Here is a 15,038-nt window from a genome sequence, read left to right as displayed (position 1 = left end):
TTTTGCTTTTTTTTGTCCATTTTGTTGGTGTTTATGCCATTTAAAATGGTCCCTAAGCACCGTGCTGAAGTGCTGTCTACTGTTCCTAGTAGAGCAAGAAGGCAATGATGTGCCTTACGGAGAAATTACGCGTTAGGTGAGCTTTGTTCAGGCATGTGTTACAGTGCTGTGACCATGAGTGCAATGTTAATGAATCAATAAGATATATTAAATAAGGCATTTTTAAACAGAAAAACACAAAGAACAAAGTTACATATTGCTTTATGTATTGACCAGTTGATGAACGTGTTTACACCAGAGGCTCACAGGCACCTTATCCTGTATTTCTTATGGGAACAATGATTCAGGATTTGCTTATTCCACATTCACAGTGTCTTTATAGAATATTACCACAAATGATGAATAGTGATATCTATTTCTCTACTTGATATTCTGAATTTTAATGCCATCAAGAAAGAGGTGGCATAAAAATATTGCATGTGCCCACGTGTACCCACATTTCCAACTAATCCTAAAGGTTTCACTTAGAAAAACATACGTTAAGGGAGTACAACAAAGTATTTCCAGGCAAACACATTCTTGTTCTGGCTGAGGAGGTCAGACCCCTTACCCTTCCCTCCCTCAAAGAACATGCTGGATTGCTCCTTCCTCCATCACCCTGGAAGCATAGTTCCCCTAAAAGGACCAGCGATGGCTTGGAGGAAACCCTCTTTACACCAGCAAGTTTCAACGTGGTACCTGCAAGCAGTCGAGGGATGTGCTGACCACCCGGGGGGACTTGGACTGGCAAGCTAGCTCAAATGGAAGGAAATACTTGTCAGCTTCAATGAAGTTTGCCTTTGGTGGTGCAGCAGCGCCAAGCCTAGAGAAAAAGCAGGAGAGGGCCAGAGAGGGGAAGTGAAAAAACAAAAAGTTTGCTTTTCCTACACATCACTCTAACTTCCCATCCCACTTGCAATCATTTAATTGAAAGTGCCTGCAAACTGCATCTGCAGGGCGAGACAATTAAAAATGGAAACACATGCATTAGGACAAAAGACCAAAGTGCCACAGGCAGAAGGGAAGGTCTCTGATTAGGGAGCTATGTTGACAGCATCCTGGCATCAGCCATGTTCTGAAATGTGACCAACTGGCTTTTTAACTATGAAGATGAGGAGCAGCCACTTCTGGGGCAAGCTGTCCTCCTGCCCAAGGAAGCATGACATATAGGCCAAGGGCTTTGCCTCAACTGTTAAGAAAAGGTACAGCAGCATTAACTTGATCTACTTTACCCTTTCCTGCAAATGTGCAGTTACTGAGTTGGTAACCTGTTAACCTAGCATCTGTTCAAACACATACGGAGTCCTGCCATGTGTCCGACACTGCTAGGAGAGTGTGTGCCACCTGGGAGCTAAGGAATACGAGAAAACACGCACAGGAAGGGGTTCCCGTGGCTACTACCTCTCCCTTAATACCGTATTCCAGCAAAGAGAAGAGCTTACCTCTGCTTTTCTATCTCTGTTTTAATTTCATCTGGTGGGGAAGAAAGAAAGCCATGTTAGGAGCATGCAATATTTATATAAAAGAAAACTTTACTAAAAGATATTTGGAAAATATTAAAAAGAATGTTTATGAGCTTTTAAAGAACGAAATGCTGACATGAAATTCTTAAAAGTGACTATAATAACAATAATAATAGCTAACACAGACATGGAGGTTATTTTGTGCTAGGCAATGCTCTAAGTACTTCACATACTTTCATTTACTTAATCCTCAAAACAATCCTATGAGGTAGGTGGTATTTATCTCCATCTTATTTAGAGCAGGACTTCTCAACCAAGACACTACTGACAATGTGACACCGGGGAACAGGTAATCCATGGGGCTGTCCTGTGCACTGTAGAATGTTTAGCAACATCCCTGGCTTCTACCAACTGGATGCTAGGAGCAACCTCCTGCACTCTGGAAAACCAAAAATGTCTCCAGATATTGCCGAGTGTCCCCTGGGGCAAAACTGCCCCAGTTGAGAATCACTGATTTAGATGAGAAGCCACGGCACAGAAAGGTTAGGTAACTTGCCTCCTGTGACGTATCAGGAACTGGGGAACCAGAATTTGAATCTAGGCATTTTGGCCCCATAGTCCAATGTTCTAGCTATTTCCCCATTCTGCAAAATGTATGTTAACGACAGCTACCACAATATTATGGTCATGTAATAATATTTCAACTGTCTAAAAATACGTATAGAAGACTGGCAACAAATAGAACAAAAAGCTGTGTTAGCAGAATGACTATTTTTTCTTTTTTTCACATTTTCTATGATAAGCATATATATTTTTACAATTTTTTAAAATTGTGGTAAACACACCTAAAAATTTACCACCTTAACCATTTTTAAATGTACAGCTCAGTATATTGACTACACTCATATTGTTGTGCTAAGGCATATATAATTTTTATGAATAAAAATTTTTACCATGGAGGTTATAACAACTACCCAGTGAAGTTTACAGAAATAAAGTTTCATTATTCACAAATCACAACCTCAAAGAGATAATCTTATTTCCAGGAGAACAGCTTCTGTGCCCTTGAAACAACAGAACACTCCACCTAGACATGGAGAGAATTCTCCCCCAGCCCCTCAGTCAGATGTATTCTTGCATGCTACGCTCCGCAGGCTCAACATATCATCAAAGCAGGCCACTGAAATAAGTCTACACCGAATGCCATGTATTTAGATAATCTCCAAAAGGGCAGCCTTTTTACAATCTGTTGAGAACCAGTGGTTTGGATATGGCATTAGTTAACCCAGCAACACAGTTCTGGTAATTACAAATTTCCTTTGCTTGGAGAACTCCTTCTAGACTGAGCTAGGAAGTGAAAACTGAACAACTAGACTCACTAGAGGTGGCAATTTCTAACCTTCAAGCCAACCTTCCAATGTCCTCTTACTACACATAAGAAAATGGGTGAGAAACACCCAGATGATTAATATCAAGTATTTTGCTCACAGACCATAAGGGCTGTGACACACAGGGTCTGTTAAAGAGAGCTCTGTGGCATGGTTCCTTCCCTTTAGGGACAAGAATCCACTATGGAAGTACCTGTGGCTTCCTCTAGTAGAGGCCCCCAGGCTGTGGGAATGGCCCAGGAGGCTGGGAGCCAAGCTTGCAGAAATCTATATCCAGAATATCAAGGCTCTGCTCAGTGCTTAAGATCATGCCACTCTGGGGCACCTGGGTGGCTCAGTTGGTTGAGCGACTGCCTTTGGCTCGGGTCGCGATCCTGGAGTCCCGGGATCGAGTCCCGCATCGGGCTCCCTGCTCAGCGGGGAGTCTGCTTCTCCCTCTGACCCTCCCCCCTCTCATGCACTCTCTATCTCATTCTCTCTCAAATAAATAAATAAAATCTTAAAAAAAAAAAAAAAGATCATGGCACTCTGTGCCACTCCAAAGGGGCACTGCTGCTCAAACTTGAAAGAAAGTAACATTTCCTTCCAACCATGGTTACTTTGTTAGAGTTTAGATGTTCAATGTACCTGAAGCAATTAGGCCTTCACTAGAGTCTGTGCTGGCCTCTGAGCTCCAAAATTATCTGTTTTGGAATGTCACCAGTGCTAACTCACCAATGGCTAAGGCAGGGTCTGACCTACAGCAGGTGGCCAACAAGTGACAGTTCTCTTGCTCTTTTTTTTTTTTTTAAGATTTTATTTATTTATTTGAGAGAGAGAGAATGAGAGACAGAGGGCATGAGAGGGAGGAGGGTCAGAGGGAGAAGCAGGCCCCCTGCCGAGCAGGGAGCCCGATGCGGGACTCGATCCCAGGACTCCAGGATCATGACCTGAGCCGAAGGCAGTCGCTTAACCAACTGAGCCACCCAGGCGCCCCTCTTGCTCTTTTCTTAAAACAAGAGCCAGCAATAGTGCAAAATCTCTAGTGCCATGGGTGGAACCAAGCAGAGCCAAAGGGAAAAAGAAAACGGAGGGTAGGTGCCCATTCCGTCCTCACCACAACCCAGGAAGGCCAGAGCACTCTTCTCCCATAACTGTTACACAGCTGAGGAATCTGGCACACATGTGAAGCCACGTGCCCACCATCACAGCCACCAAGTGCTACTGGGTAGTCAGGATTCATAACCCAGGCTGTCTGCTCCAGAGCGATACTCCAGAACCCCTTAACGATGAGACAGAGGAGGAAGATGGGTGAAGGAAGAGGAGCATACGGAAGGGCACGCCTGCTTTGGTTTATTGCTTCACATTTTAATTGCTTTCCCAACAGCCACTTGGGCAATTAGCAGTCATAAAGGAGCAGGCTGGAAAGCTGGGAGACCTGAGGCGAGGCAGCTTCAATTGAAAAGCAGCACTATCCTCCTAGGAAGTCCTTTCTGGGCATCGCTGCTATCTATGAACCCCAAGGGTCAGATTCCCCCATTCATCAGTGACTTTGGCATTGACCTCTGCTCTACTCCCAAGCTGAGTCCAACAACCACTTTCACCAACCTCAATATGCCATCACTGGTCAATTGGCCCAAAGTCCCCCAACGTCCCTGCAAACCCTCAACTCTCCCCCCCACATGTGACCTGCCACACACCTGCCTCCTATACAAACCAAGGCTGCCCTCAATTCCTTCAACTTCCCCTCTGAGGACCTCCTCCCCGCCTCCCCCCGCCCTGCTCCAAGCCAGGCTGCGTGGCTGGTCACACTTGGAATCTTGTCCCTATGTAGAACTGCGGCACTTCCAGCTCCTTCCTGTTTCATCCCCTCAATCTCCTTTCCTTCCAGATGTCCTACTCAACTGCTCTCAGAAGGGCCCTTCTTTGGCCTGTCAGATCTTGATGAGTCCAACATGTCAGCTCTCCCCATTCTTCAGTTTCCAGGAGGGGTCCCATTAGCAGGACTATTACCAGAATGATAGGCAATCAATAGCCATGACTCTCTCTGACCTTTAGTCTTTAATTTCTGGCAGAATTCCAAACTTGGATTACACTACCATCTCCTTTTGACCTGTCTCCACCTAACAACCAGACCTCTGACAACAGGGCAAATTGGTAGGGCTACAGAGCCATAATCACCAACCACAAATGGAACCCTAAATCTCGCCAGGTGAGCCCACTCCTCTATTGTCCAGACGACTGCATGTTTCTCTGCTCTTCTCAAATACCCCACCTCCCCTCCTAACCAGCACCCCTCCTCTTTTTTTTTTTTTTTAAAGATTTTATTTATTTATTTGAGACAGAGAGAATGAGAGAGAGAGAGCACATGAGAGGGGGGAGGGTCAGAGGGAGAAGCAGGCCCCCCGCCGAGCAGGGAGCCCGATGCGGGACTCGATCCCGGGACTCCAGGATCATGACCTGAGCCGAAGGCAGTCGCCCAACCAACCAAGCCACCCAGGCGCCCAGCACCCCTCCTCTTTACTCACAACCCATGCTCCTGGCATCTCTTCTCTCATTTAGAGATTAGAAACTGCCACAAGAAGACTTTGGCAACTTACCATTAGAGAACCTACAAACTGACCCACTTCTGGACTCAGCCTCCACTCTCTCCTGCCAGAAGACAGGGTCCAATCCCTCCACCTCTGTAGTCTCCCATCCCTATCTACCTCTCGGGATTTCATGCTCTCCGTTCCATCTAGAATCTGATCACTTTTCACCGTGCTGGGCCACCAGCACCACCATCCATGATGCTCCAGCTCTCATCCTTCCACCCCATATCTTTCTTCACACAGCAGCCAGAAGGACTCCCTTCAGATGTAAATGAGATTACATCTGCTCAAAACAGATTATCCATAACCCTTATAATATAAATCAGATTACATCTGCTCCTTTGCTCAAAACTTTCCACTGGCTTCCCATCTCACACTGAATAAAATCCAAAACCTTGACCCTGGCCTCCAAGCCTCTGTAAGATCTGGCCCTGGGCCATCCCTCTGATCTCACCTTCTACCACCCTGCCCCCCAGCCTGCCTGTTGCATGTTCCAGTTTCAGGGACTTTGCAATTGCTATTCCTGCTGCCTGGAATGCCCACCCTCCCCCACATATCCGCATGGCTCCCTCCCTCCCTTCCTTCAGTGCACTGTTCAAATGTCACCTTCCCTCACCACCCAAAACTGCCATCTCTGCCTCCCCCCCTTGTAATTCTGTATCTCCTCACCTGCTTTACTTTTTCACTTTGCTCTGGTTTATTTTTCCAATCTCTCTTCACAGTATTTACTGCCCTTGACATATTATTTATCAGTTCATTTGTTATCTGTCTTCCCCAAGGGAATATAAACTATGACAGCAGAGACTTCTGTCTGTTCTGTTCATTGCTGAATTTCCAGCACCTAGGAATTCCTAGGCGGAGAGCAGGCACTCAATATTTGTTGAATGAATAAGCTGTCCTTTCTCTTTCCTGCATTATTTAACCTCTCACTCACTTGGCTCCCTTCCCAAGTTTCAACCTTTAAAGAAAGAAAAGGTAAGACAAAAAACCTTCTGTGATCCCCATCTCCTCCTCCTTCCCTTTACACTAGAGCCAAACTTTGGCAAAGAGCTGTCCATGCTCACTGCCTATTTCTTCACCTCCCACGCAGGCCTTAGCCCACTCTCGTCTGGTTTTCACCTTCACCACACCCCCAAAACAGCTCAAGTTAAGGTCACCAATGACCCCCATGTCTCTCAATCGGATGGACATTTTGCTACTCTCCATCTAACTTGACCTCCCTGCAATATTTGACCTTACTGGCCTCTCTGACCTTGAGATGTTCCCTACTTCTGCCACCACAGGCACGCATTCTCACAGGTCCTCGGTTTCTTGCCCCAAGTCCTCCCTACTGCCCTTGCAGACTCCACCTCCCGCCCAGACAGGCAGGCAGGGGTTCCTCCAGCCCAGGCAGACCTCCTCTGCCTCTCCTCTGTCCACTCTCTCCCTAAGCCACCTCATCCTCAGTTGCCACTGAGGCTCTCCTGACTCCCAAATCACGACTTCCAGCCCAGGCCTGCCTCATGAACAGCAGGTTGTACCTCTATCCACTGACGACTCCACTTGTCCGACTGGATGCTCAAAGGCAGGGGAGCCTCAACACATCAAGTCCCAATTCAGATCAACCTCCTGCCCCCTACCACTCCCCAGATGGTCTTCCCACACTCCCACCTTACAGAATGGCACCACCATCCATCCATCTGGGTGAGTACCAGTCTTCTTCTTTAACCAATGTTCTTATCCCACCCATCAACAGGTTTTGTCAGCTTCACCTTCTGAGCAAGTAAGGAATACATTCTCTTTGTCCGGCTTCTGTTATCACCACTGAAGTCCAGACACCAACATCTCTCACCTGGAATATGGTAACTGCCTCCTCATTGCCCCTGGGCCATCCCTCTGGTCTTTCTCTGAAATGTTCTGAACACAATGGCCCAAGTGATTGTTCCAAAATACAAACCTGGCCATCCTGTCACCTTCTCCCTTGTTTGGAACTCTTCAGTGCTGTCTCGCTGCTTTTGGTCTGAAAATCAAACTCCTCACCATGACAACCTTGGGGTGGGCCCTGGTTTACCCCTCCCACCTTGTTCTCAAACACTCTCCCCTCTCATTTACCATGCTCCGACCACACAGTGGCCTCTTTCAGGTTCTCTTGTCATTTTTTTTTTAATCATTTTTTTCTATTTTGAGATAACTGTCAATTGACATTTTAGTTTCCTTAACAGTTATACTCTTCCCTGCCACAGGGCCTTCGTACATGCTGTTCCCACATGCTGCTAAAATGCCTCTCACCCCAATCTATTTCTTATTTATCATTCAGATCTCAAGACTTCCTCAGGGAAATTTTCCCTCACCCCTTTGTTCACTCCCCTGCAGGACCAGGTTTCTCTCCTTCACAGGACTTTTTAGTTTGTTAGTATGATCCAAAGGATGTGATCATTTGAATAATGCACTTCTTCCCCATTAATTGCAAACTCCATTAGAACAGGGTCCTTGTTTGTTTCCCTTACATCATGACACCAAATGTGACACCCAAATAAATATCTTCTCAATGAATGTCACCCCACCCTTGTTTAGTCAACAGACAAAAGGAACATATAAATAACAAATACGCACTGACCACTCCCTGGGACCAAGGAAAAATTTAAGAAATTTAATAGCACAAGAAGGCCATTCTCCCCACAAATCTATAAAACTTAATAAAGTACCTAATAAAAAAGCTAAAAGACTTATTTACAACCAAAACAGTAAACTGAAAGAAGCTTCTTAAAGGAGGACTCCAGGAATGAGTCAAGGTTTTCTAAGATAACCTTGCTGGAAAGACAGTCAAGTATTTTCCTGGCAGGCTCCCGAAGCCTGGTGAAATTGGTGAGAACTAAATACAGTTCTGAGCTATTTATATAGGAGACTCCATGTACTTGCTGATTAAGTACACGTTTTCACAAGTCTGCTCTTTTCCATAAAGAATAGTCTTACTGTTTTCCCCAGCACCGCTTACAGAGTCTCCCCTGAGACTTACAAGCACAGGACGAGCTCTAAATTCATCCAACCAACCGCTTGCTTCACTGGCGTCGAAATGTCAGAGACTTGCAAAAATGCCCATAAACCAACTAATACGGGAGGCAGAGAAGAGCAAGCATTCAGTTCCTTCTCCTTCAAATATGGTAACGCCAGTGCCTCTGAATTTTAGCAGGTCAGCTGTCAGGCGCCAGGTGTCTGTGACATGCCTGCACTGGTTCACTTATCCTTCACCATAATCCTGGGACATAGGTATTACCACCTTTATCATTTCAGGAAACCGAGGCTCAAAGAAGCTAAATTGTCAGCCCAGGATCACACGACTAATCAAGAAGCAAAGTTTCCAACTCAGCTCTCAGTGAATTTTCTGCCAAACTAATAAATAAACACTTTTCAGTAATCAAAATCCAACTTTTAGATGCTGCTTCTAGGCAGATGACCCCCTCCTGAAGAATCGTCATAAAGCTTTTCAACAAAAAGTAATCTGTCAAGGTCCTGAGTCCTGGTATTTCTCAAAACTTTAATATGCAGCACATGTAAACAAAATGTCTAATCAAAACACTAGAATTTACTAAAATTAAAGGCTTTATTCTGTATTTCAACAGAAGGCCTTACTTTATTTGCTATGACAATTTAGGGATTTTTTACTATTTTTCAAATTTTGTACTTAGGTTCTTCCTAATGGTGAGAATAGTTACTTTGAACACATTAGGAAAAAACCAACCTCATATGGAAGACAAAGCGATTTACTGTTTATCATATGGACGTGTAAATGTTAAATTTTTTTGCATATTAATATACAACTAAGATTTATGAAACAATTACACTCTCTTAATTGGCTCCTTCCCAATGACATTTAAACTAGTTCAAGTTTTTTTCTACTTTAAAAGAAAAAGAAGAAAAAAAACCTCCCAGGATCCACATCTCCTGCCTCCCCTTCACACCTCGGCCAAGCTCTGGGAAACAACTATCTGTGCTCACTGTCTCTTTCCTCACCTCTCACGCAGGTTTCAACCATTCCATGCTGGTTTGCACCTTCACTGTGCCACGACAAGAGCTCAAGCTAACATCACCAATGACCCCCATGCCTCTAAATCCCATATATTAAACAAGATTGGCAAATCTAAAACTGGATTTTATGATTTCTTTTTTTTTTTTAAGATTTTATTTATTTATCCGACAGAGGGACAAGAGAGGGAACACAAGCAGAGGGAGTGGGAGAGGGAGAAGGAGGCTTCCTGCCGAGCAGGGAGCCCAATGCGGGGCTCAATCCCAGGACCCCGCGGATCATGACCTGAGCCAAAGGCAGATGCCTAACGACTGAGCCACCCAGGCGCCCCTGGATTTTATGATCTCTATGTCAGGACAGAGCATGTGTTATAGTTCTTTCCCACCTGGCTGTACAGATGTGGGCAAGATGCTCTCTGAGCCTTGGTCTCCCTTTGCCTGTGGTACCCAAAAACAGACACCAATTCCACATCACAACTCTAGAATTAATCAAAGGCAGTTTACTGCTGATGAAGAGAGATGTCATAAATCAGAGCACTTCATAACTCAAATGAAGCTTATGGGACATAAGCTCTTTACCCTCATTTCTTTCTCCCCATTAGTCCCTAAGGTAAAGTAAAACAAAGGCATATGCAGCAAAAAGCTGCAGAAAAAAAACTGTCATCTTCTTGACTAGAGGCTTTCAAATACACCCCAAAATTCAACTGCAGAAAATATGGTCTCTCTACTTACCAAATGCTTTACTTCATGAAACTTCAAAACTTTCATGCAGTGCAATTGTTTAAAGACTCCATCAAGTATTTTATATACACTAACTTTCGTATGGAGAAGCAGTACAGCACTAGAGTAAATGGTTAAGATCTGGCTCTGGAGCCAGACTGCCAGTTTTCCCTACTGGATCCATGGCTTACTGGTTCAGTTACGCTGGCCAACTTCTCTGGGCCTCAATGAGGATAATAGTAAGAACTAAACTGCATGTAAAGCACATGGCATTGTGCCTAGAACATAGGAAAGCTTAGTACATGGTAGATAGCAATACTTATTACATAACATGTGATTTTAAAAAGTGCCTCAATTGGTTGATAAATGATGTGTCAGTGTAGCTTCATCATGGTAATAAGTGTTCCACTCTGATGAGGGATACCGAATGGGACAGGCTGTGCATGTGTGGGGGCAGGGGGTACATGGGAATTCTCTGTACCTTCTGTGCAACTTTGCTGTGAACCTAAAACTGCTCTAAGAAAATCTGTTTTTTTAAAAAAATCACTCTATTTCATATGAAAACAAATATGTTTACTATTTTTATATTTTCTTGATAATGACTAAGAATGATGCCTACTAATTAGAGCACTCAGCGCTTGCTTAGTACTCCATGCAGATTAAGTTATTAAGTAAGATATCGAATCTCTTATCATATATACATGAAGAGTACCATTAGAACAATTGTTATTAACATTTTCCAGATTTCCAGACAAATTTTTCCATACTCAATTTAAAAACCTTCAGATTATCTTGTCAAGTCTCCAAACTCCATAGAATTTAAGAACAGTACTATCATTTAAAGAGGGATCATGAGAGAAAATGGCCCTGAAGACAGTTATGAAAGGGATGTTTAAGAATGTATGTATGTGCCCCAATGGAGGGCCGAAAGGCTCAAGATTATTAATACACATCAAAGCTTCGTTAAGGTAAAGAGCAACAACATCCTTGGGTGATGAATCCTCTTACAGGCTATTCTGATATCTCCAGATAAAGGTTGGAAGGACACAATCTCCTGATTGGGCAGTCCATATCTGTGCATTTGGCATTTAGTGCAGATAAACCACTGAGATTACTCTAAACCTGTCCATCCCAGTCATCACTGCTTTTACAAGGGACAAGCCCTGTCTTCGTTGAGCTTAAGCAAGTTAATGCTCCAATAAACATAGCCTCCTGTCGTGTAATTACATTCTTATTTATTGCATCTACAAACCAAACAGAGCAATAAGTCATTCCTGACCGAGGAACCAATGCAGGTTAAGAACATCAAATTAGAGAGCTCAGTTTCTGTGGTTTGTCACAGCTTAAACTAATAATAAAATACCATAGCAAGCCTTTACAGAGCACCTAGTACATGCCAAGTTCTTTAGAAATGTCAACTAACTTCACCTTTATAACTCAATGAGGAAGGTATTAATACCTCTCCAAGATCACAAAGATAAGAAGCGGAAGGCAAGCGATTTGGACCCAGGCAATCTTGAGTCCAGAGAACACACTCCTAATCTCTGTACTATGCAGTCCCTGTATCCCTGACCCCTTCCCCCAATACTATAACTGACGACAGAATCATATCACAGCTGTTTCCTGTAAGTGCTCTCTATCATCTAAGCATTTCAACCCTGAGTGGTCATTTATGGTTCCTCTTATCAAAATTCATGATAATCTACACGTGGTAATCTCTAAAATGCCAGCCACATTCCAACACTTCTTATACACAAGCTCATACATAGGCTTGTTTCAGCTATTCTGGGCACAAGAGATGCAGAATGAACTATCACTGTGTACTTTGCTATAGGTTTTCTATTGCTTATAAATAAAAGCAGCCATTTCTATTTAAAAGCAATGACACAATTACTCTCTTAAAAAAGATGGCCAGTTTAACTAACACTGTGCATAGGTTCCCTTATAATATTACCCAAGTTGATGACAATGATGAGCCACCATGACCTCTGGCTACTCATTTAACCTATGGCTAAATTACTTCTTATATCAGCTCTCTTTTTTTTTTTTTTTAAAGATTTTATTTATTTATTTGAGAGACAGTGAGAGCATGGGGGGGGGGTGTCAGAGGGAGAGGGAGAAGCAGACTCCCCGCTGAGCAGGGAGCCTGACGCAGGGCTCTATCCCAGAACCCTGGGATCATGACCTGAGCCGAAGGCAGCCGCTTAACCAACTGAGCCACCCAGGCGCCCCATATATCAGCTATTTCTTACAATTCACTACTAAAACATTGAACATGCATTCCACAATTTGCGTTGGAAAAATCTGAACTTCTGAACAAAGATATGATGCAAAAAATATCTAACAAGCTCTCAATGTTTTGACCCTTTATGACCCATAAGGCAATTTTTAAGTAGGTTTCAACAATGTGATACATAGTTCGGTGAAAATTTTATGTCAAGTCTTCTGACAAGGAGGAATGAAAACTTTTCTGCCAGATTACTATTTTTAAATTTCTGCAACAATACTCTTAAAGTAATACTGAGAGGACAGAATCCAGGCAGGTTTCAAAATAGAGTTCTACGTATTGGACTTTTGCCTAACAAACTGCTTTGTAGTGCTTATCCTGCATTCCTGATAAAACAGTATTCAACAGTTAGCCTTGGTTTTCTGAATAGAAAAGCTTTACAAATCTAAATCTCAGTAAATTCCTCCAATTGATCCTGGATTTCACAGGACTAACATCTGTTTCCAGATTATCTAAGCAACAACAATCTCTCCATCAATAGTTCTTGACCCTTGAGGGAGCCTCAGACCCTTCTGAGAATCGGATGAAAGCCATGGACCCTGTTCCCCAGCAGTGCAGAGTTCACAAGCACATCCCTAGGCCCCAAGAAAAGAATGCCAGCACTATACCTTATACCAATTGTAGCGAGAAAAGTGATGGCAACTTCAAACTCTTTGACAGAAAAATCACATTTTCTATTGACTCAGTCAATTTGTTAGGAAAAAACAGGTCTTTTTACAGATTCCAAACCAAAGGCATCAGGGTGGTGAATTAGCTTGAAGCTAGCCATGGGCAAATGTACTGATCCTAACTGCCCAGAACTCTCTTCTCCTGAAACTCCACTTGGTGGATACTTCTTGCCTTTCAGGACTCAGCTCAAGTGTCACCTCAGAAAGGATTACTTTCTTGACAACCTATCAAAAGCAGTCCTCAGGCCCTCTTTATCACATCTTGCTGTTTTACTTTCACAGAAGTATTTATCAGTATTCAAAAATGTCTCATAATTTTCTTATATATTTTTTTGTTTCTCCTTTTAGAGTACAAGTGCCACAAGGGCAAATACCTTGTCTGCCTTATTCCCCACCGTATCCTCAGTGCCCATCACAGCGCCTAGGAGAGAGTGGGCATTTGATAAATATTTCAATGCTTAAAAGTAAAAGACGACATGTTGATGTTGTAATCAACTACCAAGGGTTTAACTAGCTATGAGTTAGAGTTCTCTCCCTCTTTCCATAACCTGTGGGTCCATTCAGTCAACACCTACTATGTGCCAGGCACTTCTGCGAGTGCAGGGGGTCCAGCAGTGAATAAAACAGACGAGTCTCTTTGCCCTCATACACCCTCCACTTTAGTGAACTGCCCGCAATAAGCAGATCTCTTGCACCTACCTAGGAGGTGTAGGATATGACGGAATTATGGGAGAGCCCCAAATTAAAGGAAAACATTCTCCAATCCGGGACTTCGAAAGCAAGCCTCAGGGATTTCCCTAAACCAGTTGAGCAGCTCTTCCCACCTGCTCTGCTCACGTGGGGAACCCTAACTAGAAGAACCAAGTAAAGAAAAAACTTGGGGCAAGGGCTACTGCTTCTGAGGGTGGTGAGGGGAGGAACCAGGAAACAGGACGGCAAGGAGTCGTGGCAAAAGCCCTGGGCTGGGAGGCTGGAGAGCTAGCACCAGCTTGTCACTAACTTGCTAGGTGACCTTGGGCCAGTGCCGAGCTCCCAGGGCATCAGTTTCCCCGGGGTATCATGAGGGGGCCGGGAAGGTGGGATTCGAGGTCGGGGGAGGTGGAGGCCAGGAGGCCGGCGGGATAACGGCCGGCGTGGGGAGGCCGGCGCGGGGCCGGGCCGGAGCGGCTCACCCACCGAGCGCCACCTGGCAGGCCCTGCGCAGCTGGGAGTGCTGGGGCCGCTTCACCTCCTTGTCGGCCAGGATCTTCTCCAGGGCCCGGGACACGAACATGCTCTTGGTCTGGCTCTCCTGCATGGCCCCGGCCCGGCGGGGGCTGGCAGCCCCGCGGGCGGGCCGCGCGAGCAAGCGGGCGAGAGAGGCTGCGGGCCCGGCGTCCTGGCCAGCACCGGCCGCGTCCGTCCCCGCCGCCCCGTCAGGAAGCGACGCCGCGGCCCCACGGCGCCGCCATGTTGGAGCGCGTCACGTGACCACGTGACTGGCGGGGCCGCTACGGCCGCCGCGCGTCCGTCGACCCCGTGACCTCCGGTGGGGCGGGGCCCGGGGCTGGGGGCGGGGCCCGGGGCTGGGGGCGGGGCCCGATGGGCAAGGAGGGGCGGGGCGAAAGCGCAAGGTAGGGAAACAGAAGGTGGGGGAGGCGAGTGGAGGTGGATGAAGGCAGGAGGGGACGGGCCGGACCGGAGAAAGGGGAGAGGGAGAACAGGTGGGGAAGGGAGCGATTGGAGGTGAAGGGGTGAGAGGAGAGAGGAGGTAGGAAGAGGAGAGTTCAGGAGAGGAGAAGTGGGGAAAAGAGGAGAAGGAGAGAAGATACAGGGAGGAGGGGGAGTTGGGAGAAGGGAAGAAGAATGAAATGGAAGAGGAAGTGGTGTGGGAGGGAGGTGTGACAGAACGGCCGGAAAAC

General features: G+C 45.3%; 1 protein-coding gene across 3 annotated transcripts in view; it reads right to left on the bottom strand.

Moving 5' to 3' along the window:
• Positions 1-14,598, bottom strand: part of ARFGEF2 (ADP ribosylation factor guanine nucleotide exchange factor 2) — a 94,965-nt gene extending 80,367 nt beyond the window's left edge. For all 3 annotated transcript variants that reach the window (XM_044918928.1, XM_044918927.1, XM_021685902.2), the window contains exons 1-3: positions 14,314-14,598; positions 1,482-1,512; positions 739-862 (exon numbers count right to left, since the gene is read on the bottom strand). In XM_044918928.1, the coding sequence (XP_044774863.1) occupies positions 739-862; positions 1,482-1,512; positions 14,314-14,434 (276 nt within the window). In that variant the 5' untranslated portion in view covers positions 14,435-14,598. The remainder of the gene's footprint in view (positions 1-738; positions 863-1,481; positions 1,513-14,313) is intronic.
• Between the last annotated feature and the right edge of the window lie 440 nt (positions 14,599-15,038).

Source organism: Neomonachus schauinslandi, chromosome 10, assembly GCF_002201575.2.
Source record: "Neomonachus schauinslandi chromosome 10, ASM220157v2, whole genome shotgun sequence".
NCBI lineage: Eukaryota > Metazoa > Chordata > Mammalia > Carnivora > Phocidae > Neomonachus > Neomonachus schauinslandi.
The sequence above is the reverse complement of the archived record's forward strand: the minus strand, read 5'-3'. Positions and strand labels throughout refer to the sequence as shown.